The sequence below is a fragment of the Sapajus apella genome, unplaced genomic scaffold (genome assembly GCF_009761245.1).
Source record: "Sapajus apella isolate SASKATOON/1434 unplaced genomic scaffold, GSC_monkey_1.0 scaffold46, whole genome shotgun sequence".
NCBI classification, from domain to species: Eukaryota; Metazoa; Chordata; class Mammalia; order Primates; family Cebidae; genus Sapajus; species Sapajus apella.
Genome location: NW_022436986.1, coordinates 758546 through 784652, shown reverse-complemented (window position 1 = coordinate 784652; position 26107 = coordinate 758546). Strand labels below are relative to the sequence as shown.

Here is a 26107-nt window from a genome sequence, read left to right as displayed (position 1 = left end):
CGAGTAAGCCTGATTACTTGAAAAAATCATCACATCAAAACAGAGGTGTTTGTTACAAGCTATTACAAATAGTGAGCCTGTTACCATGTTATGAAAACATATATATATATATATATACAATCAATAGATCTTTCTATCCTGAATGAAATATTCCTATAATATCTGGTTCTTCCTTGGTTCAGCAAGCATTTACTGAATTCTTGGTAGGTTCAGGACCTGTGCTAGGTCCTAGGGTTATGAGATGAGGAAAACATCATCCCTGACCATCTTGGTATTCCCATTCCTAGTAGGAAAGACAAATACAAAATTTCAATCTAATGTTAGGGCAGAGATACAAGTTGGAGGTGCACAGAAGAGGGGATGGAAGTCAGGGAAAGTAGGACACAGAGGTATTTCTGGAGGAGAAGATGCCTTAATTATTTAGATGATATGGATTAAGTGCTTCCCAGTTCTCTTAAACCTGTATATTATACCAAGCAATCTAGATATTAGCCTGAAGGCTGACACCACTGCTAAGCTTTCAACCCTTAATGCTTCTAGTAATTCCTAGGTGATGTCTCCATAGAATTTGCCTCCTCAGAGAGTGGGCTGTAGCAACCCCTCTGCCTCTGAGTTGTACTGAATATCTACTTTAAAGTTCTTCTGGCCCTCTAAGATCCTCCTTACCCCAAGGCTCCCAAGATTAAAAAGAAACTTCTTCCCTTGGCCATCAAAAATTATATCCTAGGCTACAGACTCCTACTCTGATCTTTAACTATCTGATTCACTCCTCCAAGAGGAGTCTCTGGCTCCAGGTCCTGGAAACCAAACCCTGCAATTGTTCAAGTTTTTTTTTTTTTTTTTGAGCTATGATTCATATAATATAAAATTAACCCCTGAAAGTGTACAGTTGATTGGCTTTTAGTATATTCATGGTTATGCAACCATCATCATTAATTCCAGAGCATATTCATCATCCCTCAAGGACACGTCATACCTGTACTCTCAATTCTTACCTCTCAGTCCCTAGTGGACACTAATCTATTCTCTGTCTCTGTGGATTTGTCTATTCTGGACATTTTACATTAACAGATGCATAAAATATGGGTCTTTTGAAACTAGCTTCTTTCACTTAGAAAAATGTTTCCAAGGCTCATTCATGTTGTAGTATGTATCAGTATTTAATTCCTTTTTATGTCTGAACAATACATCAGTGTTCAATACAATACCACATTGTATTTCTCTATTCACCCATGATGAACATTTGCTTTGTTTCCACCTTTTGGCTACTGTGAAGAATACAGCTATGAACATTCATGTTCAAGTTTTTGTGTGAACACGTTTTCATTCCTCTTTAGTATATGCCTAGGAGTAGAATCAATAGGTCAAATGTTAACTTTATGTTCCATTTTTTGAGGAAGTGCCAGACAGTTTTCCACAGTATCTGTACTATTTTACATTCCCTCCTCAAATGTATGAGTGTCCCAATTTCTCCACATTCTCTCCAGCACTTGTTATTGCCCATGCTTTTTACTTTAGCAATTTTAAAGGCTGTGAAGTAGTATCTCACTGTGGTTTTGATTAGCATTTCCCTCATGACTAACGATGACGTTGAGTATCATTAGCTATTTGTATATTTTTTCTTTGAAAAAATGTCTATTCAGATTCTTTGACCATTTTTTTAAAATTTCAACTTTTGTTTCACATACAGTGGTTACATGTGCAGGTCTGTGGCATAGGTATATTGCACCCACAGCCCCTCCCCCTCTAGTAGTCCATAATGTCTATTGTTCCCCTGTTTATGTTACTGACCTTTTTTTTTTTTTTTTCCTGAGAAACAAGTCCATGTTATTGACCATTTTAAAATTGGGTTATTTGTCTCTTTATCACTGAACTGTAAGAGTTCTTTATATTCCGGGTAAAAGGCCCCTATCAAATACATGATTTGCAAATATTTTGTACCATTCTTGAGTTGTCTTTTCATTTTCTTGATAGTTTGCTTTGAAGCACCAAAGTTGTTAATTTTGATGAAGTCCTACTTGTTTTTTCTTTGGTCCCTTGTGTTTTTGGTGTCACAGTTAAAAAAACCATTGCTAATCCAAGGTCATTAGAATTTACTCCTATTTCTTTTTCTAAGAGTTTTATAACCTGTAATCCCTGTACTCACACCTGTAATGCAGTGGCTCACACCTGCAATCCCAGCATTTTGGGAGGTTGAGGCAGGAGGACTGCTTGGGTCCAGGAGTTCAAGACCGACCTGGGCAACATAGTGAGGCTGTATGTCTACAAAAACTAAAAAAATTAGTCAGGCATGATGGTGCAGCCTGTGATCCCAGCTATTCAGGAGGCTGAGGTGGGATGACCACTTGAGGCCAGGATAGAGACTGCCCAGTGAACCGTGATCGTACCACTGTCTCTGCGCAACAGAGTGAGAAGAACCTGTCTCCAAAAATAAATAAATAAATAAAATTAAAAAGAGTTTTATAGTTTTAACTCTTACATTTAAGTCTTTAATCTATTTTGCATTAATTCTTGTGTATGGTGTAAAGGGTCCATTTTTATATTTTTGTATGTGTATATTCAGTTCTACCAGCACCATTTGTTGAAAAGACTATTCTTTTCCCAATGAATAGTTATAATGTCCTTGTTGAAAATCAACCACATGCTTTTTCTGTATCTATTGAGACAATAATGCAGTTTTTATCCTTCACTCTATTAATGTGGTATATCACACTGATTGATTTGCATATGTTATGTGATCTTCGTATTCTCGGGATAACTCCTGCTTGGTCACAATATACGATTCTTTTACTCTGATACTGGATTTATTTGCTAGTATTTTGTTGAGGATTTTTGCATCTATCAGAAGTATTGGCCAATAATTTTCTTTTCTTGTAGTGTCTTTGGCTTTTGTATCAGAGTAATGCTGGCCTCATAAAATGAGTTTGAAAGTGTTGTCTCTTTTTCAATTTTAGGAAGAGTTTAAGACGGAGTAGTGTTAATTCTTTTTAAAATGTTTGACAGAATTCACCAGTGAAGCCATCTGGTCCTAGGCTTTTGTTTATTGGGAGATTTTGTTTTTATTTTGTTTTGTTTTGTTTTTGAGATGGAGTTTTGCTCTGCTGCCCAGGCTGGAGTGCAGTGGTGCGATCTTGGCTCACCACAGCTTTTGCCTCCCGGTTCAAACGATCCTCCTGCCTCAGTCTCCTGAGTAGCTGGGATTATAGGCATGTGCCACCACACTCAGCTAATTTTTGCATTTTTAGTAGAGTTGGGGTTTCACCATATTGGCCAGGCTGATCTCAAACTCCTGACCTCACGATCCACCTGTCTCAGCCTCGCAAAGTGCTGGGATTACAGGCATGAGCCATTATGCCCGGCTTGTTTTTTAGCCATGTGTGTACCTATGCAACAATCTTGCATGTTCTTCACATGTACCCCAAAACCTAAAATGCAATAAAAAATAAATAAATAAAATAAAACATTAAAAAAATAGTCTCTTATGATCCCTTTTATTTTTGTGGAATCAGCTGTAATGTTTTCTCTTTCATTTTGGATTGTAGTCTTCTCTTTTAAAAGTTTACTTAAGGGTTTGCCAATTGTGTTGATCTTTTCAATAAACCAATTTTTAGTTTTATTAATTTTTCTTATTGCTTTTCTATTCTCCATTTTATTTATTTTTACTCTAACTCCTTCCTTCTGCTAACTTTGGGCCTAGTTTTTTCTTCTTTTCCTAGTTCCTTAAGGTGTAAATGTAGGTTGTTTAATTGAGATCTTTCTTTTTTTTCTCTAATGTAGGCATTTATTACTATGAACTTCTCTCTTAGAACAAATTTTGCTGCATCCTATAAGTTTTGCTACGTTTTCATTTGTATTAAGGTATTTTTATTTCCCTTTTGATTTCTTTTTTGACCCATTGATTGCTTAGGAGTATGCTGTTTAATTTCTACATATTTGTGAATTTTCTAATATTCTTCCTGTTATTGATTTCTAGTTTCATACCATGTGGTTAGAAAAGATAACATGCTTTCAATCTTATTAAATTTGTTAAGACATGTTTTGTGCCCCAACATATGATTTATACTAGAGAACAGATCCATGTGCACTTGAGAAGAACAATGTATTGTGCTGTTTTGGGTTGGAATGTTCTGTATATATCTGTTAGGTCCATTTGGTCATAATGTTATTCAAGTCCACTGTTTCCTCGATTTTCTTTCTGAATGATTCTATTGTTGAAAGTGGATTACTGAGGTTCGCTACTATTACTGTACTGCTGCCTATTTCTCCCTTCACTTCTGTTAAGCTATGCCTTATATATTTAAGTGCTCTCTTGTTGGATGCATTTATATTCACTGGTGTTATATACTATTGATGAATTGGCCTCTTTATCATTAAATGATGACCTTTCTGTCTTTTATGACAGGTTTGCCTGACACAAGTATAGCCACCCTTGTCCTCTTTTGGTTACCATTTGCACAGAATATCTTTTCCCAACCCTTCACTTTCAGTCTATGTATGTCCTTAAAGCTAAAGTGACTCTCTTATAGGTAGCATATTGTTAGATCTTTTATTCATTCAACCACTCTAGTCAGTCTTTTGATGGGACAATTCAATCTATTTACATTTAAGGCAATTATAGATAGGTAAGTATTCACTATTGCCATTTTGTTAATTGTTTTCTGAGTGTTTTCTGGTTCTTTTATTCCTCTCTTGTTGTCTTCCTTTGTGATTTGGTGACTTTTTGTAGTGATATGTTTGATTCCTATCTTTCTCTTTTCTGAATCTACTAGAGGTTTTTTCTTTTTTTTTTTTTTTTTTTTTTTGAGACGGAGTTTCACTCATGTTACCCAGGCTGGAGTGCAATGGCACGATCTCGGCTCACCGCAACCTCCGCCTCCTGGGTTCAGGCAATTCTCCTGCCTCAGCCTCCTGAGTAGCTGGGATTACAGGCATGCACCACCATGCCCAGCTCATTTTTTGTATTTTTAGTAGAGACGGGGTTTCACCATGTTGACCAGGATGGTCTCGATCTCTTGACCTCGTGATCCACCCGCCTCGGCCTCCCAAAGTGCTGGGATTACAGGCTTGAGCCACCGCGCCCGGCCCTAGAGGTTTTTTCTTTGTGATTACCATTTGTACAAATTGTGACCAAGGTAAAACTGGAAGGTTCAGCTAGGTTTACCCAAGGATTTCAGAGTAAACAGATTTAGATTATATACAGTAATTTGGATGGAGTTGATATTTTTGCAATATTAGCCTCCTATCTAGTAACATGCTATATTCCTGTGAGAGAGACAGAGAGACAGCTGTTGGTGTCCTCCTGGGAAGCCACTCCTTTGTGCATGATGATCATATCTATATAGTCAGCTTACCAGCAATACATAAACAAATGGCTATGAGTCTTCTCTGAACTATGTTTACAACCCAGCTATGCAGCTTGTAGTCTGTTTTACTAGAGTAGGACATTTCTTTCTTGTTATATTTTGTACTTGTGATTATTAGTATGAATGGTCACTAGGATAATTACTAGCTGAATAAAGATGGGAGAAATTTTATACTTACATGAGATGGCAATGATAGAATATTTTGTGGAGCTTTATTTTGATTCGTTAGTGGCTTATCTACAATTGTGTGATAAAAGAACTTCTGCTAATCATTGCAGCTTAGTGTCACCAAAGCAGTGGAATATACATAGCTCAGATAACGTAGTCACATCTAGGATTTAGAGTTGCTATACAGCCTATGCCTTTTTTGCAGGGACTTCCTCGAGGCGGCACAGATAGCTACCTGATTAAGGCAGGGTGCCAGAGTAGTACTGGGATTTCTACTAGTGTTGAGATTCTCCAGTCCCTGGACAGGCTATCTTCACACTCAATGTATTAATCAACTGATGAATAAAATCAGTTTCTCCCATGCCATTTATCCCTTCAGACCAGTACAACCTCTCCATTTGTTTAAAAATATTATTTTATAACTCTTGATAAAGTTATAATATTTTCTTATTGGATTTCACATTTCTTATTAAATTTAATTATAAATATCACTGATTATTTTTTAACCTAACTGGCTCTGCCAGTAACTCAACTGGGTGCAAAAGGCCATTCTCTCACTAGTTCTGAGGGATCCCAGAGGTCCAGGCTCTACACAACAACAGAATACTGAACACATCTCTCCCTCTTTGAGTTGAAGAGTAAAGTAAAGCAGTAGATCCCAAGGTTCAGAGCATGAGTTACTGAAGACAGATTGCGACTCCAAAGTAGGGGGAAATTAACCATCACCTTATTCTGGCTCTTTGATGACAGACCTGCCATGAAGAAAGAAGGAGAAAGGAAAGTGGGATTTTTACCAGAAGAGGAATTGGGGGCTACAAAGCCAGATTTCCTAAGAGGCCCAAGATGAAAGAAAAGAAGGAATTATGAGAAAAGTGGTTAAAACATCACTTTGTACAACTAAGAGACTAAACTAAATGTCTGAGAGAGAAAAAAAAAGGCAGGCTTTAAGGAAAGAAAGTAACCAGTCTTGTTTGAGATCTTGAAGGCGGGAAGAAAGTTTTCAGACTACATAAAAAAAGAGTAATTCAAGATTCCCTGGAACATGTAAATACTGTGAAAGACGACTGGGTGACTAAGTGTTTTGCCCATTACTTGTTAATTCAAAGCTTATTCCTGTTTGGCTGAAACAAGAATGACAAATGTGAATTATGGGTGAGAGGTTAGAATGACAGAAGATTGGGGATTAGTTGAGACAAGGAGAGTCTAGGAAATGGTCTAGCTGAAGATGTCCTACCTATGGAACTCAAGGGACAAACACCTACTTCTAGCCACTAATGACTGTGGAAAATTCATTCTCCATTAGGAACTGAGGGTTGAGTCTACAGCCTATTCAGTGAAAAACTGGTTTCAAAGGACCTGTGCTGAAAGCTGGCCTGGGCATGGTGAAATAATTGAACTAAAAGGGCCAGATATCTTGGTGAAGTGAGACAACCTGGTGTTATAAAATGTGCAGTAGACTTCAAGTTTAAAAATATGGCAAGCTCCCATAGTGGTTAAGAACACAGATAATTGAGTCAGGATGCCAGGGCTCAAATCTTAGTCTTCTACTTCAGAGCCTGAGTTGGTGAAGACCGATTGAGACTGCAAAGTGGGGGCAGGATTACCCTTCACCTTGTTTTGGCTCTTTGATGGTAAGCCTGCCGTGAAGAAAGAAGGAAAAAGGAAAGTAGGATTTTCACAGGAGGAGAAGAGGAAGTAGGGGCTAGAAAGCCAGGTTTCTTAGCCTTGAGAAAGTAACTTAACCTCTCTGAGACTCATTTTATTTATCTGTAAGATGGAAATGATAATAATACCTACTCATAAGGTTATTGGGAGGATTAATTAATTAAGGCATACAAAACATTTTAGAACAATTTGTAATAATTAAAAATGCTCGGGAAATTTTAGCTATTCAAGATTGGACTCTGTGACTAAGTTGTTAAGTGACATAGGACAAGTCACTTTTCATTTCTTGGCTTTAGTTTCTTCATGAATAAAATGGGGTAGTAAAACCTACTGTATATGCTAATAGGACTAAATGAGATGATAAAGGTGAAGCACCTATCTGATGCCTGACATATCAAAAATACACATTTTCAATCTGAGAAAGCTGAATGAAAAATAAATAAATAAATGAAAAAAAAAAAAACCACACAAAAGTACATATTAGGCTGGGTGTAGTGACTCATGCCTGTAATCCCAACACTTTGAGAGGCTGAGGTGGGAGGCTTACCTGAGCCAGGAGTTCAAGACCAGCCTGGTCAACATAGCAAGATCCTGTCTCTACAAAAAAAAATATTTTTTAATGTAGCTGGGCATGGTGGCACACACCTGTAGTCCTAGCTACATGGGAGGCTGAGGTGGAAGAATTGCTTGAGCCCAGGAGTTGGAGGCTACAGTGAGCTTGATCATGCCACTACACTTCAGACTGAGTGAGAGAGGGAGATCCTGCCTCTAACAACAAAAAGTACACATTAAATGTTATATTTTGTTATTTATCTTATGATATGTCAAGGAGATTCCATATGCATCATTGATATACTTGTCTGTGCCCAAAATAGATTTTGAACTTTCAGCTATCTTCTTGGATGTACTAGGCTAATATAGGTAGTAGAGAAGAAATGTACAAAAGCCATAGTCTAGTGAGGAGAATTCTCAGTCTACTTGGTATAAAGGTAGTAAAATTATCAAAATAGTAGAAGCCTCTGTTTAAGGATATAATGCTTAGAGTTTTGAGTCAAATGCCAGGGTAAAAAACTTAGCTCTTATGCAATATATGTAATACAATCTCAGGTTTTAGGGGTTACAACTACAGAAGATTGGCAATTATTCTAGGCAAGGAAATGGCAGAAACTAAAATGGAAAATGAACTCTGTAAGATGGAACAAGAGAAAGTAGCACACTATGTGACATGGTAAAAAGCCCCAGAAACCTGCATACCTCAAGCATACCTCAGCTTTCTGTTGAAACTGCTCTCTATAACCCAAATGTGAATAAGTAAGTAAGGACTGTAATCACCACCCTACCCAGACAATGTGTAAGCAAATGCTAATCTTAACTTTTGTGAACTACTTAAGTAACAATCAGAATGTCAAAAAGTCCCCTGGCCCTCGGAATGTCCAAAGCCCCTCACCCCCACCCCCATCCCTCACCCTCACTCCCAAGGTGATTTTTACGGGTATAAAAGGTTTTGACACTCTCCTTTCGGGGCCACGGGTTGGAGAGACAAGAGTCCTCCATGGCCGCTGGCAATAAAGACCCTGCAATTTGCATACTTTTGTCTTGGTGTTGACTTTCTATGCTCGCTCCACTACAACAACTGAAATGTAAGTAACCAGGAAAAGGAGGAGGAAGGCAGACAAGGAATGAAGACCAGTTAGTCAGCTGGCAACCAGGCTTAGGAGATTCTGAGCAAATATTTCCTTGCTCACAATGAGGAATTGATCACAAATGGGATTTCCCATCTAATGAAAGAACAATGAGATGATCTTCTGGAGTACAACTCTCTATTAGTCAAGGCTTACTATCCATATACTACTGTATTTACAGTTCCATTAAGCCCAAGTGCTGGCAAGGCAAATTTAACAATGACCCCTTGCTGTAATTCTAGATTAGTAGGCCTAGGTGATTTCAGCCAAGTCATTTAATGGCTGTCATAGAAATGTTCTTTTCCTGTCTCTAAAAATAAGATAGCTGCAAGGGGACAGACAAATGGCTAATTTCAGGTCAGATTAGTTGGAGACTGATATGGTTTGGCAGTGACCCCACCCAAAATCTCATCTTAAATTGTAATCCCATAATCACGTGTCAAAAGTGGGACCAAGTAGAGGTAATTGGATCATGGGGGCAGTTTCTCCCATGCTGTTCTCATGATAGCGAATGAGTCTCACGAGATCTGATGGTTTTATAAGTCTCTGGCATTTCCCCTGCTTGCATCATTCTCTCTCCTGCTGCCTTGTGAAGGAAGAGGTGCCTTCTGCCATGATTGTAAGTTTCCTGAGGCCTCCTCAGCCATGGGGAAACTGTGGTCAATTAAACCTCTTTTCTTTATAAATTACTCCGTCTTGGGTATTTCCTTATAGTGGCATGAGAATGAACTAATACAGAGTCAATTTGCATTAAGAATACTGGAATTTCTCAGACAGATTCCAAATAATCACAATTTATCCTATGGTAGTCAAATAACAATCTAAAACATTACAGCTATCAGTAGATTTTAACTAACCGTATGGCTTAAAGTCTTTAGTACACAATAAAATTTATTTTTCATCTCTCCAGATTTCATTTCTGAGATAGCTGGAGCATAGCTACCAGATATTTTCATCTAAGGAATGGCAAAATGACTGGGCATGGTGGCTTATACCTGTAATCGAGCATTTTGGGAGGCTGAAGTGGGAGGATAGCTTGATCCCTGGAGTTCAAGACCCAGCCTGGGCAAGACACCATCTCTAAAAAAAATACATGGTAAGAAGAATAGCTAAATGATGTAGCAGAGAGTCATCATGGAAAAGGCCAGTATCCATGGCCCTGAAGAAGGAGCAGTAACAATTTGCTTTCTCACCACCATTTCATTACATAATTTCTGGTTCAGTCTACCCACAGCTACATCCCATGGTTTATATTTAACTTACTTAACATACTTACTTACAATACCAGCTTTTTCACATTAAACAAAGAGCTCTTTATAGGTAGAGACCATGAGATCAGCTTTTTTAGATGCCACATATGAGTGAGATCCTACAGTGTTTGTCTTTCTGTGTCTGGTTTATTCACTTAACATAATGTTCTCCAGATTCATCCATGTTGTTGAAAATGACAGTATTTACCTCTTTTTTATGGCTGGATATTATGGTGGTTACCAGGGGGTGGGACAGTGATGAGGGAGGAGTTGGGGAAATGTTGATCAAAGGTTACAAATTTCAGTTAGGAAGAATAAGTTCCAGAGATCTATTGTACAACATGGTGACTATAATAAATAACAATACACTGTATTCTTGAAAAATTCAAAGAGTAGATTTTAAGTTTTCTCATCACCAAATGACAACTATGTGAGGTAATGTATATGTTAATAAGCTTTATTTAACCATTCTGGAAGGGGTTGTGTGTGTATGTATTTCAAAACATGTTGTACACAATAAGTATATACAATTTCATGTTAATTTTAAAAATCCATTAAAATATTTTTAGTTATAATTTTGAGGTACAAGTGGTTTTTGGTTACATGGATGCATTATATAGTGGTGAATTCTGACATTTTGGTGCACTCATCACTGGAGCAATGTACACCGTACCCAATACGTAGTTTTTTATCCCTCACTCCCTTCACGCCCTCCCCCTTCTGAGTCTCCAAAGTCCATTTTACCACTTTGTATGCATTTGTGTACTCACAGCTTAGCTCTCACTTACAAATGAGAACATACAGTATTTAGTCTTCCATTCCTGAGTTACTTCACTTAGAATAATGACCTCCAGCTCCAACCACATTGCCGCAAAAGACATTATTTCATTCCTTTTTATGACTGAGTACTTTTCCATGGTGTATATATGCCACTTTTTCTTTATCCACTCATTGGTTGATGGGCAGTTAGGTTGGTTCTGCATCTTTGTAACTGTAAAGTGTGCTTCAATAAACATGTGTGCATGTGTCTTTTTCATATAATTACTTCTTTTCTTTTTTTTTTTTTTTTTTTTTTGAGACGGAGTTTCGCTCTTGATACCCAGGCTGGAGTGCAATGGCGCAATCTCGGCTCACCGCAACCTCCGCCTCCTGGGTTCAGGCAATTCTCCTGCCTCAGCCTCCTGAGTAGCTAGGATTACAGGCACGCGCCCCCATGCCCATCTAATTTTTTGTAGTTTTTAGTAGATACGGGGTTTCACCGTGTTGACCAGGATGGTCTCGATCTCTTGACCTCGTGATCCACCCGCCTCGGCCTCCCAAAGAGCTGGGATCACAGGCGTGAGCCACCGCACTTCTTTTCTTTTGAGTAGATATCCAGCAGTTGGACTGCTGAATCAAATGGTAGACCTATTTTTAGTTCGTTGAGCAATCTCCATACTGTTTTCCATAGAGACTGTACTAATTTACATTCCTACCAGCAGTGTATAAGCCAAATACTTACAAGCACATCCTTCTCTTTTCACCATATCCATGCCAAAATCTATTTTTTTTTTTTTACTATTCTTGTCGGAGCAAGATGGTATATCATTATGGTTTTAATTTGCATTTCCCTGATGATTAGTAATGTTGAGCATTTTTTTCATGTTTGTTGGACATTTGTATATCTTCTGAGAAATGTCTTATCACGTCATTTGGTTACTTTCTGATGGGGTTACTAGTTTTCTTGCTGATCTGTTTGAGTTCCTTGTAGATTATGATACTAGTCCTCTGACGGATGCAGAGTTTACAAATACATCCCCCATTCTGCAGGTTATCTGTTTACTCTGATGATTATTTCTTTTGCTGTGCAGAAGCTTTTTAGTTTGATTAGGTCCCATTTATTTGTTTTTGCTGCATTTGCTTCTGGGGTTTTAGTTATGAATTCTTTGCCAAGGCCAATTGTCCAAAAGAGTTTTTCCAAGGTTATCTTCTAGAATTTTTATGGTTTCAGGTCTTAGATTTAAGTCTTCATCCATCTTGAGTTGATTTTTGTATATGGTAAGAGATTGAAATCTAGTTTCATTCTTCTTCATGTGGCTAACCAGTTTTCCCAGAACCATTTATTAAATAGGGTGTCCTTTCCACAATTTATGTTTTTGTATGTTTTGTCAAAGATGTGTCAGTTTTAAGTATTTGGCTTTATTTCTGTGTTCTCTATTCTGTTCCATTGGTCTATGTTCCTACTTTTATACCACTACTATGCTGTTTTGGTAATTATAGCTTGGTTGTATAATTTGAAGTCTGGTAATATGATGCCTCCAGGTTTGTCCTTTTTACTTAGGATTACTTTGTCTAGTCAGGATCTTTGTTGGTTCCATATAAATTATAGGATTGTTTTTCCTAATTTTGTGAAAAATTATGCTGGCACTTTGACAGGACTTTTCACAGTATTGATTCTTCCAATCCATGAGCATGGGGTGTGTTTCCATTTGTCTGTATCATCTATGATTTCCTTCAGCATTGTTTTATAGTTCTCCTCGTAGAGATCTTTCACCTCCTTAGTTAAATATATTCCTAGGTATTTTATATTTTTTGTGGCTGTTTTTAAAAGGGATTGAGTTCTTGATGTGATCCTTAGCTTGGTGGTTGTTAGTGTATAGCAGTGCTACTGATTTGCATACACTTATTTTGTAACCTGGGATTTTACAAAATTTGTTGATTAAATCTAAGAGTCTTCTGGAGGAGTCTTTAGGGTCTTCTAGGTATATGACCATATCACCAGTGAACAGATTGTTTGAGTTCCTCTTTTCCAACTTAGCTGCCCATTATTTCTTTCTCTTGCCTGATTGCTCTGGCTAGGACTTCCTAATGGACTAAAAAGAAATGGTTGTTCCACTTCTCAGGAGGAATACTTTCGACTTTTCCCTATTTAGTATGATGTTGACTGTGTGTTTGTTATATATGGCTTTTATTATTTTGAGGCAAGTCTCCTTCTATACCTAGTTTGTTGGGAGTCTTTATCACAAAGTCATGCTAGCTTTTATCAAATGCTTTTTCTGCATCTACTGAGATAATCATATGTTTTTAATTCTGTTTATGTGATGTGTCATAATTATTGACTTGCATATGTTAAACCATCCCTGCATCCCTGGGATGAAATCAACTTGATTATGGTAGGTTTGATTAACCTGCTTTATCTTTTTGATGTGCTGTTTGATTTGGTTAGCTAGTATTTTATTGACAATTTTTGCATCTATGTTTATAGGGATATTGGTCTGTAGTTTCTTTTTTTTAATGTCCTTTCCTGGTTTTGGTATCAGGGTGAAACTGCCTTCATAGAATGTTTTAGGGAGGATTATCTCTTTCTCAATCTTTTGAAATACTTCATTAGAATTGGTACCAATTATTCTCTTAATGTCTGGGAGAATTCACATTAGAATCCATCTGGCCCTGGGCTTTTTTGTTGCTAGCAATTTTTTTTTTTTATTACTCATTCAATCTTACTGTTTGTTATTGGTCTGTTCAGCGGACCTATTTCTTCCTGATTTAATCTAGGAGAGTTGTATGTTTCCAGGAATTTATCCATTTCCTCTAGATTTTCTAGTTTGTGTGCAGAGAAGTGTTGTTAGTAGTCTCAAATGATCATTTGTGTTTCTGTGGTGTCAACTGTAATTCCTCCAGTTTTATTTCTAATGAAGTTAATTTGAATTTTCTCTCTTCTTTTCTTGGTTAATCTAACTAATAGTATATCAATTTTGTTTATGTTTTCAGAGAACCAGTTTTTGGTTTAATTTATTTTTTGCATTTTTTTGTTTCAATTTCATTTAGTTCTGCTTTGATCTTTATTATCTCTTTTCTTTTGGTAGCATTGGGTTTAGTTTGTTGTTTTTCTAGTTCCTTGAGGTGTGATATTAGACTGTCAATTTGTGATCTTTCAGATTTTTTGATGTAGGTATTTAGCACTATAAACTTTCCTATTAGCATTTCTTTTGCTGTTTCTCAGAGGTTTTAATAATCTGTGTCACTACTGTCATTAATTTAAAAGAATTTTTAAATTTCCATCTTGATTTCATTGTTAATCCAAAAATCATTCAGGAGCAGACTGTTTAATTTCCACGTCTTTGTATGGTTTTGAGGGTTTCTTTTGGAGTTAATTTTTACTTTTATTCCACTGTGGTCTGAGATAATACTTGATATATAATTTTGATGTTTATAAATTTGTTAAGACTTGCTTTGTGGCCTATCATATGGTCTATCTTGGAGAATGTTAAATGTATTGATCAGAAGAAGGTATATTGTGCATATCTTGGGTAGAACATTATGTAAATGTCTATTAGGTCCATTTTTTCTAGAGTGTCATTTAAGTCTATTTTTTGTTGTTGTTGTTGACTTTGTCTTGATGATCTATATAGCACTGTAAGTGGAATACTGAAGTTCCCCACTATTATTATGTTGCTACCCATCTCATTTCATAGGTCTAGTGGTAATTGTTTCATGAATCTGGGAGCTCCAGTGTTAGGCACATATAAATTTAGGACTATAATACCTTCTTGTTGGATTGATCCTTTTATCACTGTATAATGAACTTCTTTGTCTTTTTTTTCACTGTTGTTGCTTTAAGGTCTTTTTTATTTGATGTAAGAATAGCTACTTCTGCTTGCTTTTGGTTTCCATTTGCATGGAGTATCTTTTTCTACCCATTTACCTTGTTAGGTGAATCTCTTACAGACAGCAAGAGATTGGTTTGTGATTTTTTCTCCATCCTGCCAATCTGTATCATTAAAGTGGAGCATTTAAGCAATTTATGTTTAACATTGAGATGTGAGATACTGTCCCATTCATCATGTTAACTGTTACCTAGATACTTTGTATTTTTCATTGTTATTGTTTCATAGGCCTTGTGAGTTTTATGCTTTTAAGAGGTTCTATTTTGCTCCCTATCAAGCTTTTCTTTCAAGATTTATAACTCCTTTTAGAATTTCTTGTAGGGCTAGTCTGATAGTGACAAACTCCCTCAGCATTTGTCTGAAAATGACTTTATATTTCTCCTTCATTTAAGAAACGTAGATACAAAATTCTTGGCTGACAGTTATTCTGTTTAAGGAAGCTAAAGATAGGACCCTAATCCCTCTGGCTTTAAGGTTTCTGCTGAAAAGTCTGCTGTTAGTCTGATGGGTTTTCCCTTACAGGTTAACTGATGCTTTTGTCTCACTGCTCTTACAATTCTTTCCTTCACATTGACTTTAGATAGCCTTGGTGATGTCCTTTTTGCAAGGAATCTCCCAGGATTTCTTTGTGCTTCTTGTATTTGGATATCTAACTCTCTAGCAAGGTCAGAGAAGTTTTCCTCATTTATTCATTCAAATAAGTTTTCCAAACTTTTTGCTTTTACTTCTTCAGGAACATCAGTTATTCTTAGGTTTGGCCATTTTACATAATTCCATATTTTTGGAGACTCTGTTCATTTATTTTTATCATTTTTAATTTTTTTCAAGCTCTGAAATTATTTCTTCTAGTTGTTCTAGTCTATTTGTAAGTCTTTCCACTGCATTTTGTAATTCCCTAAATGTGTCTTTTATTTCCAGAAGTTCTGATTAGCTGTTCTTCAAGATATCTATCTCTTTAGAAAATTTTTCATTCATATTCTGATTTTTTTTAAATTACTTTGTGTTGGCTTTCACCTTTCTCCAGTATCTCCTTGTACTCAAGGAAATAATCAAAGCTTAATAATCAACCATTTGAATTCTTTATTTAGTATTGCAAAGATTGCATCTTGGCCAGGCTTGATGGCTCATGCCTGTAATCCCAGCACCTTGGGAGGCCAAGAGGGTGGATCACCAGAGGTCAAGAGTTCAAGACCACCTGGCCAACATGGTGAAACCTCATCTTTACTAAAAACACACACACAAAAAAAAAAAAGCTGGGCATGGAGGCGTGTGCCTGTAGTCCCAGCTACTCAGGGAGGCTGAGACAGGAGAATCACTTGAACTCAGGAGGCAGAGGTTGCAGTGAGCAACACCAAAAAAAGGAAGAGTTCATCTTTTTTTTCTTTTTTTAAATTTTGAGGTGGAGTCTTACTCTGTTACCCAGGCTGGAGTGCAGTGGTGTGATCTTGGCTCACTGCAACCTCCACCTCCTGGGTTCAAGAGATTCTCCTGTCTCAGCCTCCGTGAGTAGCTGCGACTACAGGTGCATGCCACCACGCCCACCTAAGTTTTGTATTTTTAGTAGAGATGGGGTTTTACTCTCTTGGTCAGGACGGTCTCCATCTCTTGACCTCATGATATGCCCACCTCAGCCTCCCAAAGTGCTGGGATTTCAGGAATAAGCCACCGTGCCCACCCAAGATTTCATCTTGGTTTGAATCCATTGCTGGAGAGCTAATGTGATCTTTAGGGGTGCTATAGAACCCTGTTGTGCCATATTACCAGAATTATTTTTCTGGTTCCTTCTCTTTTGGTAGATCATTTCTTCTAGTTATTAGAGCATTTATTTTTATTTTACTGTGTTTTTAAAAAATTTTTTTATCCCCTTAAGGATTTGTTTTAATTGAATTTTTTTTTTTTTTTTTTTTGAGACAAGAGTTTCGCTCTTGTTACCCAGGCTGGAGTGCAATGGCACGATCTCGGCTCACCGCAACCTCTGCCTCCCGGGTTCAGGCAATTCTCCTGCCTCAGCCTCCTGAGTAGCTGGGATTACAGGCACGCGCCACCATGCCCAGCTAATTTTTTGTATTTTTAGTAGAGACGGGGTTTCACCATGTTGACCAGGATGGTCTCGATCTCTTGACCTCGTGATCCACCCGCCTCGGCCTCCCAAAGTGCTGGGATTACAGGCTTGAGCCACCGCGCCCGGCCTAATTTAAATGTTTACTGTAGTGTAATTTGGCTCTTGGTGCTTTCAGGGGTGAAGATTCTAGGTTAGTTCCTTGGTTATTGGGAGTCTTTGTATGATGGCCTTCTCAGATGCTTGTTGTAGTAACAATGCGCTCAGTGTGTGAGCAAGTTCACTGCCTCACACGGGGTTGGAATGGCAGAGTTCTCCTGAAGCTTACTTATCTCATTCCCCTGTGGTATGTACCTTTTTGTTTACCTACTTTTCCCTAGTATTTTATATACTGGGTTGAACAGCCTAAGCTTAAGGCCAGCGGGGGAGGTATCCCTGTATGGAAACCAGTGTGGCTAAAGCAGGTGGGTAAATGCAATACCCAATGGTGGGCAGAGGTCCCAACCTTGTCAGAGGTGGCTGGGGGAGCTCTCAGTGAGACACACTGAATGTCTTATCAGGGGGTAGGGTGGGAGCCACCTCAGTTCTCCTGCCAGGCCAGCAGGAAAGCTATCTACCTCCCAGACATACTCCTGACTGTGTTCCAGCTATTTAGATCAGACCTCTTTTCATCTGCAGGAATGTTGATGTTCCCAGTAAACAATTATGACTGTACTTCTTGTGCAAGACTGAACCTGCACAAGAAGGTGCTCCTTCTATGGGGATATAGTCATCCTGAAGTGTTCCAGAAAGGCTATGCATAGATGTACTCACACCAAGCTCCCATAGGAGAAGCCCCAGCTGTGTCTGCAATGGTGGATGACAGGGAAAAAAAAGTCCCCTTCTCTGAAATTCTTCACAAGAAGCAGGGTTGGTGCCTGGCTATTGGAGTAGAGCTGTAGACTTTCCCTGCTAAGCCCAGCACTGCAACGGTGCCCCTGCTGAAAGAAACTTCCAGCAGCAGAAAGAACTGGGACTCAGGTCCTGCCATCCAGAGTCTTTTGTCCCATGGGGTGTTCCCTCAATTTTGTATACTCCCCTTTCCCCTAGAAGTAGGAGTCCCTGAGAGCCTGACTACTATGAATTCTGTTGCTCTTCCGGATCTAGCCAAATAGTGGGGCTGCCACACTCCAGGCTGGTACTAGGGAATGTCTGTAAGGGATCCAGTGATGTGACCTGCCCTCAAGTCTCCCAGAAGCAGGTACCAGCACTGGCTCTGATGGGGGGTTGCAGAGCAGTGACACAGACTCTGTGAGATTCCTTGGTTATAGATGGCTTTTTCAAATGCCAGTGGTAGTAAGTAATGACGGGTTACGTGAACAGACTCAGAACTTCCTGGTTGGCCAGGGTGGTGCAGGCAATGGTGATAGCTGAGGTCAGGCACAAGTTTTCTCCTTCCAGATAGAATAATAACAGTGTTATTCTATCTGGAGGTGCTGTAATGGACTGTGTTGGTTGGCCTTCAGCCAGGAGGTGGCACTAGGAAAAGAGCACCAGCTGTGGTAGTAGGGGTGGGATTTGTGCTTGTCTTATATTTCCCAGGGAGGAAGGAGTAGCAGGCGGCAATAAGCCCCACCAAGCTCCCACTAACGTGACAAGACAGATCTGACACTCCCAGTGATGCACTAGCAGCAGCAAGCTAAGGTCCAGGCCATCTTGCTCAGAACTAAAAACTGCCCCAGGCCATAAGCCTTTCCTGCAGCGATACTATGTGAGGTAATGCATACGTTAATTAGCTTGGTTTAACCATTCTAGACGGTATGTACATATTTCAAAACATCATGTTGTACACAATAAATACATACAATTTCATGTCAATTCTTTTTAAAAAGGTAGAGACAATGTTTTCTTTTTCTTTTTTCTTTTCTTTAAATCTCTGTAGCCTACTGCTTGGCTCAGCATTAGGCCCTGGAGTTAATAAAGATGTGTTGAATGAACAAGCACACAAGTGAAAAATGCTTAGAAACATGTTCTGCTAAACTGGGGTCAGATTGCTGTCCAAACTCCTCCAGTGGAGGACAATCACCTCCTCTTTATGGGAAGATCTATATAATCACAGAACTGCTGGACTCAAAGAGGAACCTCAGCTAAGGCAAATGGTTTGGTGACCCTTCTATACAAAGGTCAGCAAACTAGAGGATATTCAGCATGGCTGAAGAGGGTGGGTAGAGTGCAGTGTTAAGAAGAGCTTTGAGAGGAAGGTCACTAAAGTCTGGAATGTCATAAAAGGTACAGATCCTGAGCTACTATTGATGTCCTACACCTCTAATTCTGACCATCCCTTAAGGCTTCATTAATTCTTCTGAGTTAAGCACAAACAAGTCTAAAATTGTTCAACAGATAAGAGCCTTAAGTAATTCAAAATAATCATATAAGCAAAAAAAATGTCCAATTTATTAACAGAGGTCCATGAAGATTGGTTTGGCTGGCACAATTCAGGAAATGCCCAAAAACCAAAGGCCCTATTGCCTACTCCCCTTAGAGATATTTGGCTTCTCCCCTTGTTCTTCTTTTTTTTGAGATGGAGTTTCACTCTTCTTGCCCAGGCTGTAGTGCAATGGTGTGATCTCGGCTCACCACAACCTCCACCTCCTGGGTTCAAGCTATTCTCTTGCCTCAGTCTCCTGAGAAGCTGGAATTACAGGCATGCGCCACCATGCCTGGCTAATTTTTTTGTACTGTTAGTAGAGATGAGGTTTCTCCACGTTGGTCAGCCTGGTCTCAAACTCCTGACCTCAGGTGATCCACCCACCTCGGCCTCCCAAAGTGTTGGGATTACAGGTGTGAGCCACTGCACCCGGCCGGCTTCTCCCCTTCTGTAGGGCAGAAACTGACAGGAACATCCAGGCAGATGGAAATCGGGAGTTGTGCTTTTCTACTCTGACAACATTTGGAATGTAGGACCAATGATTTTTCATCAATGCAGTAAAGGTGAAATCAGTCTTGTTTGACTGAACTGCTAGACATTACTTTCAGTGCTTCTCAATCATAAAACCTTCCCTGGGATAGGAGACGAGAGATTGGGAGTTATATGAAAAGCCAGCAGTTAGAAACAAAATGCTTTGGTGATGCTAAAAAAGCAATTTAACTCTAAGAGATTCAAACCTTATCCCCTTCTGTTTAGGGTTTCCAGATTTAGCAAATAAAACATTCAGATACAAGATCAGTATGTCCCAAATATCAGATGGGACACACATACTAAAAAGTTATTTAATTGTTTATACAGTGGCATAATCTTGGCTCATTGCAAACTCTGCCTCCTGGGTTCAGGTGATTCTCCTGTCTCAGCTTCCCAAGTAGCTGGGATTACAGGAGCGTGCCACCCACACCTGGTTAACTTTTCTATTTTTACTAGAGATGGAGTTTCACCATGTGAACCAGGCTGGTCTTGAACTCCTGACCTCAAGTGATCTGCCCACTTCAGCCTCCCAAAGTGCTGGGATTACAGGCCTGAGCTGCCACATCTGGTCACTGGGAACTTTTGATATCTGTCTTTTCTAAACAACTTTATGAGATAAAATTTATAAACCGTACAGTTCACCTATTGAAAACATAAAAGTTAGTGGTTTTTAGTATGTTCACAGAGTTGTACAACCTAAATGTCTATGTTTGTGTTTATTTAAATGCTCTTTTGTAGAGTATTCTGTTACTAAGACTCTGATTAACTTTCCACTCCACATGCCACAATATCTACGCCCTCTTCCTTCCTGCTAGTTCTTTTTCTATTTTCCTTTTCTGTCTTTCCTTTTTAGTTTCTCTGACTTACTTTTTTTCCATTTGTCATTACATTTTTTTCTCTTTATTAATTTAAAAAATTACCCAAAGTAATATAAAAATACATTTTCACTGTAAAAGATTCAAAAACCAAAATATATACAGAAAAAATTTAAAGTTTCCTTTCCTGTTCCTTCTACTCTGTCTTTTCCTAAGGAAACCACTATTAATAGATTGGTGTGTATCCTTTCGGTCCCTTTCATTTTAGGAGGTTTATATACAAATATACATGTATATACACACATCTCTATATGTTCTTTTTTAATGAGATCCTACTAAATGTTTTGCTCTGCAAGTTGGCTTTTTCTTTTTACACTATGTCATCTTCCCATGTAAATACATACAGATTTACTCCAACCTTTTGAATTACTACCTAGTATTTAGCTACCTCTCGATAATTGTTAATAATTTTTATTGTTGCCTTGTGGTGGTGCTGGTGGTGGTGATGATGATGATATCTGCAGAAGTGTATGGATGGTAAAGGAAGGGAAAGGAGAAATATAATAATGGGACAGTCTTACAAACTCTCCAGGACAGAAATAACTCTGTAGGTACTATCCTAGGCAGACAATCTAGTAGAATCACACAACATAGATGTAAAACAGCAAAGTATGTCAAGCAGGATGTAAATAAGATGGAAAATGAATTGTAGAGACCCAAGATAATTAAAATTATATATCTGTACAAAAACTTGTACACATACATTTACAGAAATATTATTCATAATAGCCAAAAAGTAGAAACAATTCAAATGTCTATCACCTGATAAAGAGATAAACAAATTGTGGTATATTCAAATACTGGAATAGTATTCCACCATAAAAGGATACATGCTACAATAAGGATGGACATTGAAAATATAAGCGAGGGAAGCCATTAACAAATGGCCACACATTTTATGTGATTCTATTTATATGTCAAGTTCCGAAAAATCCAATAGTGGTTGCCAGGGGATGGGGGAGCAAAGGGAAGAATTGGGAGTGAATGCTAATGGGTAAAGAGTTTCTTTCTGGATGATGAAAGTGTTCTATAATTAAGTTATGGTCATGGTTTCAAAACTCTGTGAATATGTTAAAAATCACTTAATTGTATGCTTTAAAAGGGTATATTTTGTGGCATGTTAATTGTATCTCAATAAGGCTATAATTTTAAAAAACCGGGCCAGGCATGGTGGCTCACATCTGTAATCCCAGCAAGTGGCCTCCCACTCAAGTGGGTGGATCACTTGAGCCCAGCAAGTTTGAGAACAGCCTGGGCAACATAGTGAGATCCCAACTCTGCAAAAAGTACAAAAATTAGCTGGGTGTGATGGCATGTGCCTTTAGCCTCAGCTACTTGGGAGGCTGAGGTGGGAGGATCGCTTGGGACCAGGAGGCTCAAGCAATGAGCCTCAAGTTGCAATGCGTCAAGGTCACACCACTTCACTCCAGTGTGGGCTACAGAGTGAAGCTCTGTCTCAAAAAAACAAAATCTGTAGAACCCAAGCACTACAGGAATTCAAGAAGGAGAGATAAAGAGAGGCAAGGCAGAATTGTCAGAGAGAACTTCATGGAGAAGGACTTGCACTAAACTCAAGAGATGAACATAAGTTAATTATGCAGGGTTGCAGGGGACAGTTTTGTAGGCAGGAAAAAGAACTTAACAAAAGGCTTGGTATTGAGACTAGACAAGTTGTCTCAGTAAGACAGTACAGTAAGTACAAAAATCTGAAGGAGGCAGAAAACAAGAACTTAAAGTCAGGACATTAACAGTAGGATAATGATACTAAATTTTATCTCAGAGAATCCTAGACAGATTTTGAGCATGGGAAAGTGTGATAAACTGGAATTTCAGAAACATTAATATGATAGATTTACAGGTGAACAGAGTGCAGATAGAAAGACCACTTAAAAGATGACTGTAATAGTCAACACTTAAAGCTGAACTAAGGAGGTGGTAAAAAATAGAAAAGGGGGATCCAGCACGGAGGCTCACGCCTGTAATCCCAGCACTTTGGGAGGCCGAGGCGGGTGAACCATTTGAGGTCAGGTGTTCAAGACCAGCCTGGCCAACATGGTGAAACCCTGTCTCTACTGAAAATACAAACATTGGCATGGAGGTACATGCCTGTAATCCTAGCTACTGGGGAGGCTGAGGCATGAGAATTGCTTGAACCTGGGAGGTGGAGGTTGCAGTGAGCTGAGATCGTGCCACTGCACTCCAGCCTAGGCAACAGAGTAAGACTCTGTCTCATAAAAAAAAGAAAGGATAACAGAGGGCCGGGGGCGGTGGAGCAACCCGGAAATACCACCAATTTCATAGGAGACAAATGAAAATAAACTCCTTTGACATAACAAAAACAAGAAGGACAACATGGTGAAACCCCGTCTCTACTAAAAATACAAAAAATTAGCTGGGCATGGTGGCGTGTGCCTGTAATCCCAGCTACTCAGGAGGCTGAGGCAGGAGAATTGCCTGAACCCAGGAGGCGGAGGTTGCGATGAGCCGAGATCGCGCCATTGCACTCCAGCCTGGGTAACAAGAGTGAAACTCCATCTCAAAAAAAAAAAAAAAAAAAAAGAAAAGAAAGAAAGAAAGAAAGAAAAGAAAAAGAAAATAAAACAGAAAGGAGAGGGTAGACAAGCAAGATGTTAGAACTGGCCAATATTTATGTACCGTAAATTTGCCAACCAGAATAGTCCTGAAGATTCTAAATATTCAAAATAGTGTTACCTGCCAAATTATTGGGGTTAGCACTATTGTTTGTAAATTCAGGGCAACAGGACAAAATCTTGGGTGGACCAGTGTTAATTGCTCACTGCTCAAAACAGCAGAAGCATTAACTCTACCTGCAGTAGGTAGTCCTAGCCTACCTGTAGGGATTTATGCTAGAAAAACTGGTTTCAATTATTTTTCCTTGGTAAAATTTTTGGCTTTTGAAATAACATACATTTATAAATGAAGTTCTTAATTATCTTTCTGATTCAAAGTGTCAAGCTCCTACAGATTATTTTTTACACATTTACCAGTGTTTATCACGTGGCAGATACTGTCCTAAATGCTTTATAAATATTACCTAATTTAATCCTTACAGCAATCTTATGCGGTAGCACTTATGTTATTATCATCCTCATTTTATAGAGTAGGAACCATAGCACAGAGAAATTAAGAGATTTGCCCAAGATAACGTAGTAAGTAGTGCAGTTAGGATTCAAACCTAGGCAGTATGACCAGAATTCATGCTTGACCACTATGCCTCTCATATGGTATTTGTTTCATTGCACTTATGGCAGATATTTGATATTTATTGGTGCTATTATTTAATGTGCTGTTAATTAATTAGAGGCTTCCCCTCACTAAACCATAATCTCACTAAGAGCAGAAATTCTGTCTAGTTTTGTTGCCATTGTATTGTCATACTTAACACAGTGGCTGGCACTTATTTAGTAATCAATAAATATTTGTCAAATGAATTAATCCGTCTTTATTGATGATTATCACATTTTTCATTTGCCTGGAACTTACCACTCCCTAAAGTATTCTGCTCTCCATATTTTCTGTTCATAAGAATGTGCAGAGCAGTTGATTATCTTCTGTTTTCATCAGCCCTTTAGCACTCCTGAGGGTAGCAGAGGACTCCCTGGTTTTCTCTCAGATGAAACCTTCCCAACTTCCTCCTTCTGGAACTAGGGCCAATGTCCTTGAAATGGTCTCCCTCCAGGAAGAAAGCAGACAACTGCCCAATGACAGCAAGTAAAGAAGGTACACTGTGACTTTAATCAGTGAACCGGTTTCATTCTCTGCATCTTCTTCATTCCTCAAAAGGAAGCCTAAATCTGAATCTTCCTTTTTCAGAATTTCATGTTAGAAACAATTTGTTGTTGTTCTTCCGTAACAGGCAGTTCCAATCTGAAAGATGGCTGGAGTATGATTACTCCTGTTCCCTTTAGGATCTTTTTTTTTTTTTTTTTTGTAAAGATAGAGTTTCCCTCTGTCACCCAGGTTGGAGTACAATGGCACAATCTTGGCTCACTGCAACCACCACTTCCCGGGCTCATGTGATTCTTGTGCCTAAACCTCCCAAGTAGCTAGGACTATAGGCATGCGCCACCATGCCCGGCTAATTTTTTTTTTTTTTTTTTTTTTTAGTAGAGACAGGTTTTGCCATGTTGGTCAGGCTGATCTTGAACTCATGGCCTCAAGTGATCTGTCAGTCTTGGACTCCCACAGTGCTGAGATTACAGGTGTGAGCCACCATGCCCTGCCTCCCTTTAAGATCCTGATTCACCAAAATAAAGCATGGATGTGGTATGGAAATCCTCCCTAATGACAAAGACAGATCCATTTTTTTCTGTCCACAGAAAGGCTGCAAAGGAGGGCCTTATCTCCCTCAGCAACCTTTTTTCACACTGACCACCTCTTTTTAGCAGGAGGCAGCTGTGAAGAATGGGGAGAGAAGGAAAGGTACACAAGCTTTATTGGTGAATTTCCAGATATAAAAGTTAAGAGACTACTCAAAAGGATTTTCAGATGACGAAACAGTGGAGCCTGTACTTGTAAGTACAAAGTATTTACTTCTGAAAAATATATTTCCTTTCCTGATCAGTTTGGTAGTTTAACAATCTGATTGGCAAGCTGATCTGTCATATGCACATGTACACTCACATGCACACACCCTTCAGAGGTAATAACAATGACATACTCAGATATATTTTCCCGAGTTTACCTACCTTCATCTTGTCTGTCTTCACTTTGGCTTTTAAATAGAGACATTGCAGAGTAGAACAACTATAATTCCATGAAATTTCTATAAAGGAAATAAAGATTCAGAATGAGAATTTCTCATGCTGATACTGTGTCATTCAAACATATGCTTAAGAAACTTGGAACTTGGTCCCTGAAGTCCAAAATGACCTATCCCTAAGACACATATGCTAGTTTAGAATTCACTTTATTTATCCTAACTGTAACGTTATAGTTCCGAAGCTTGGGAAACAGATTTCATTTCCTGACAACCAAGTTGAAGTTGATGACTACAATTGTCAAAAAAAATGATATGAAACCTAAAAATAGGTGAAAGATAGATGATCTTTTAGTACAGTTTTGGGTTTTTATCTTTGATTAGTTTTCTATTGACTGGACTATTTTATAACTTGTTAGGGCAGAGGTTAACTTAGAGATTTTTATCTAGCAGTAACAAAAATGTTTTGTGTCCGGTAGAAAAGATGACTCCAAAGTTTATGACTTATTGCACTTTAGGACATTAATTAGTTTTGTATATAAATCAGAAATCGTATTTTGACATTTCTTTATTAAATTACCTATAAATATTTAGCTCTTAATTTTTCATTTGAACTGATCTTAACATCTTACTGGTTCCCTCATTAATTAATGAATTAAATAAAATATTTGAGACCTATTCATTTCATAGTCATATAAAAGTCAGGTTTTTTTTTTTTTTTTTTTTTTTTTTTTTTTTTGA

General features: G+C 38.4%; 1 protein-coding gene across 1 annotated transcript in view; it reads right to left on the bottom strand.

The window, feature by feature from the left end:
• The window catches only part of LOC116524642 (phospholipid-transporting ATPase FetA-like), a 118182-nt gene that overhangs the window by 80269 nt on the left and 11806 nt on the right, over positions 1 to 26107 (bottom strand). Inside the window, exon 2 of the mRNA XM_032239969.1 lies at positions 25356 to 25432. Within this exon, the coding sequence (XP_032095860.1) occupies positions 25356 to 25398 (43 nt within the window). The 5' untranslated portion in view covers positions 25399 to 25432. The remainder of the gene's footprint in view (positions 1 to 25355; positions 25433 to 26107) is intronic.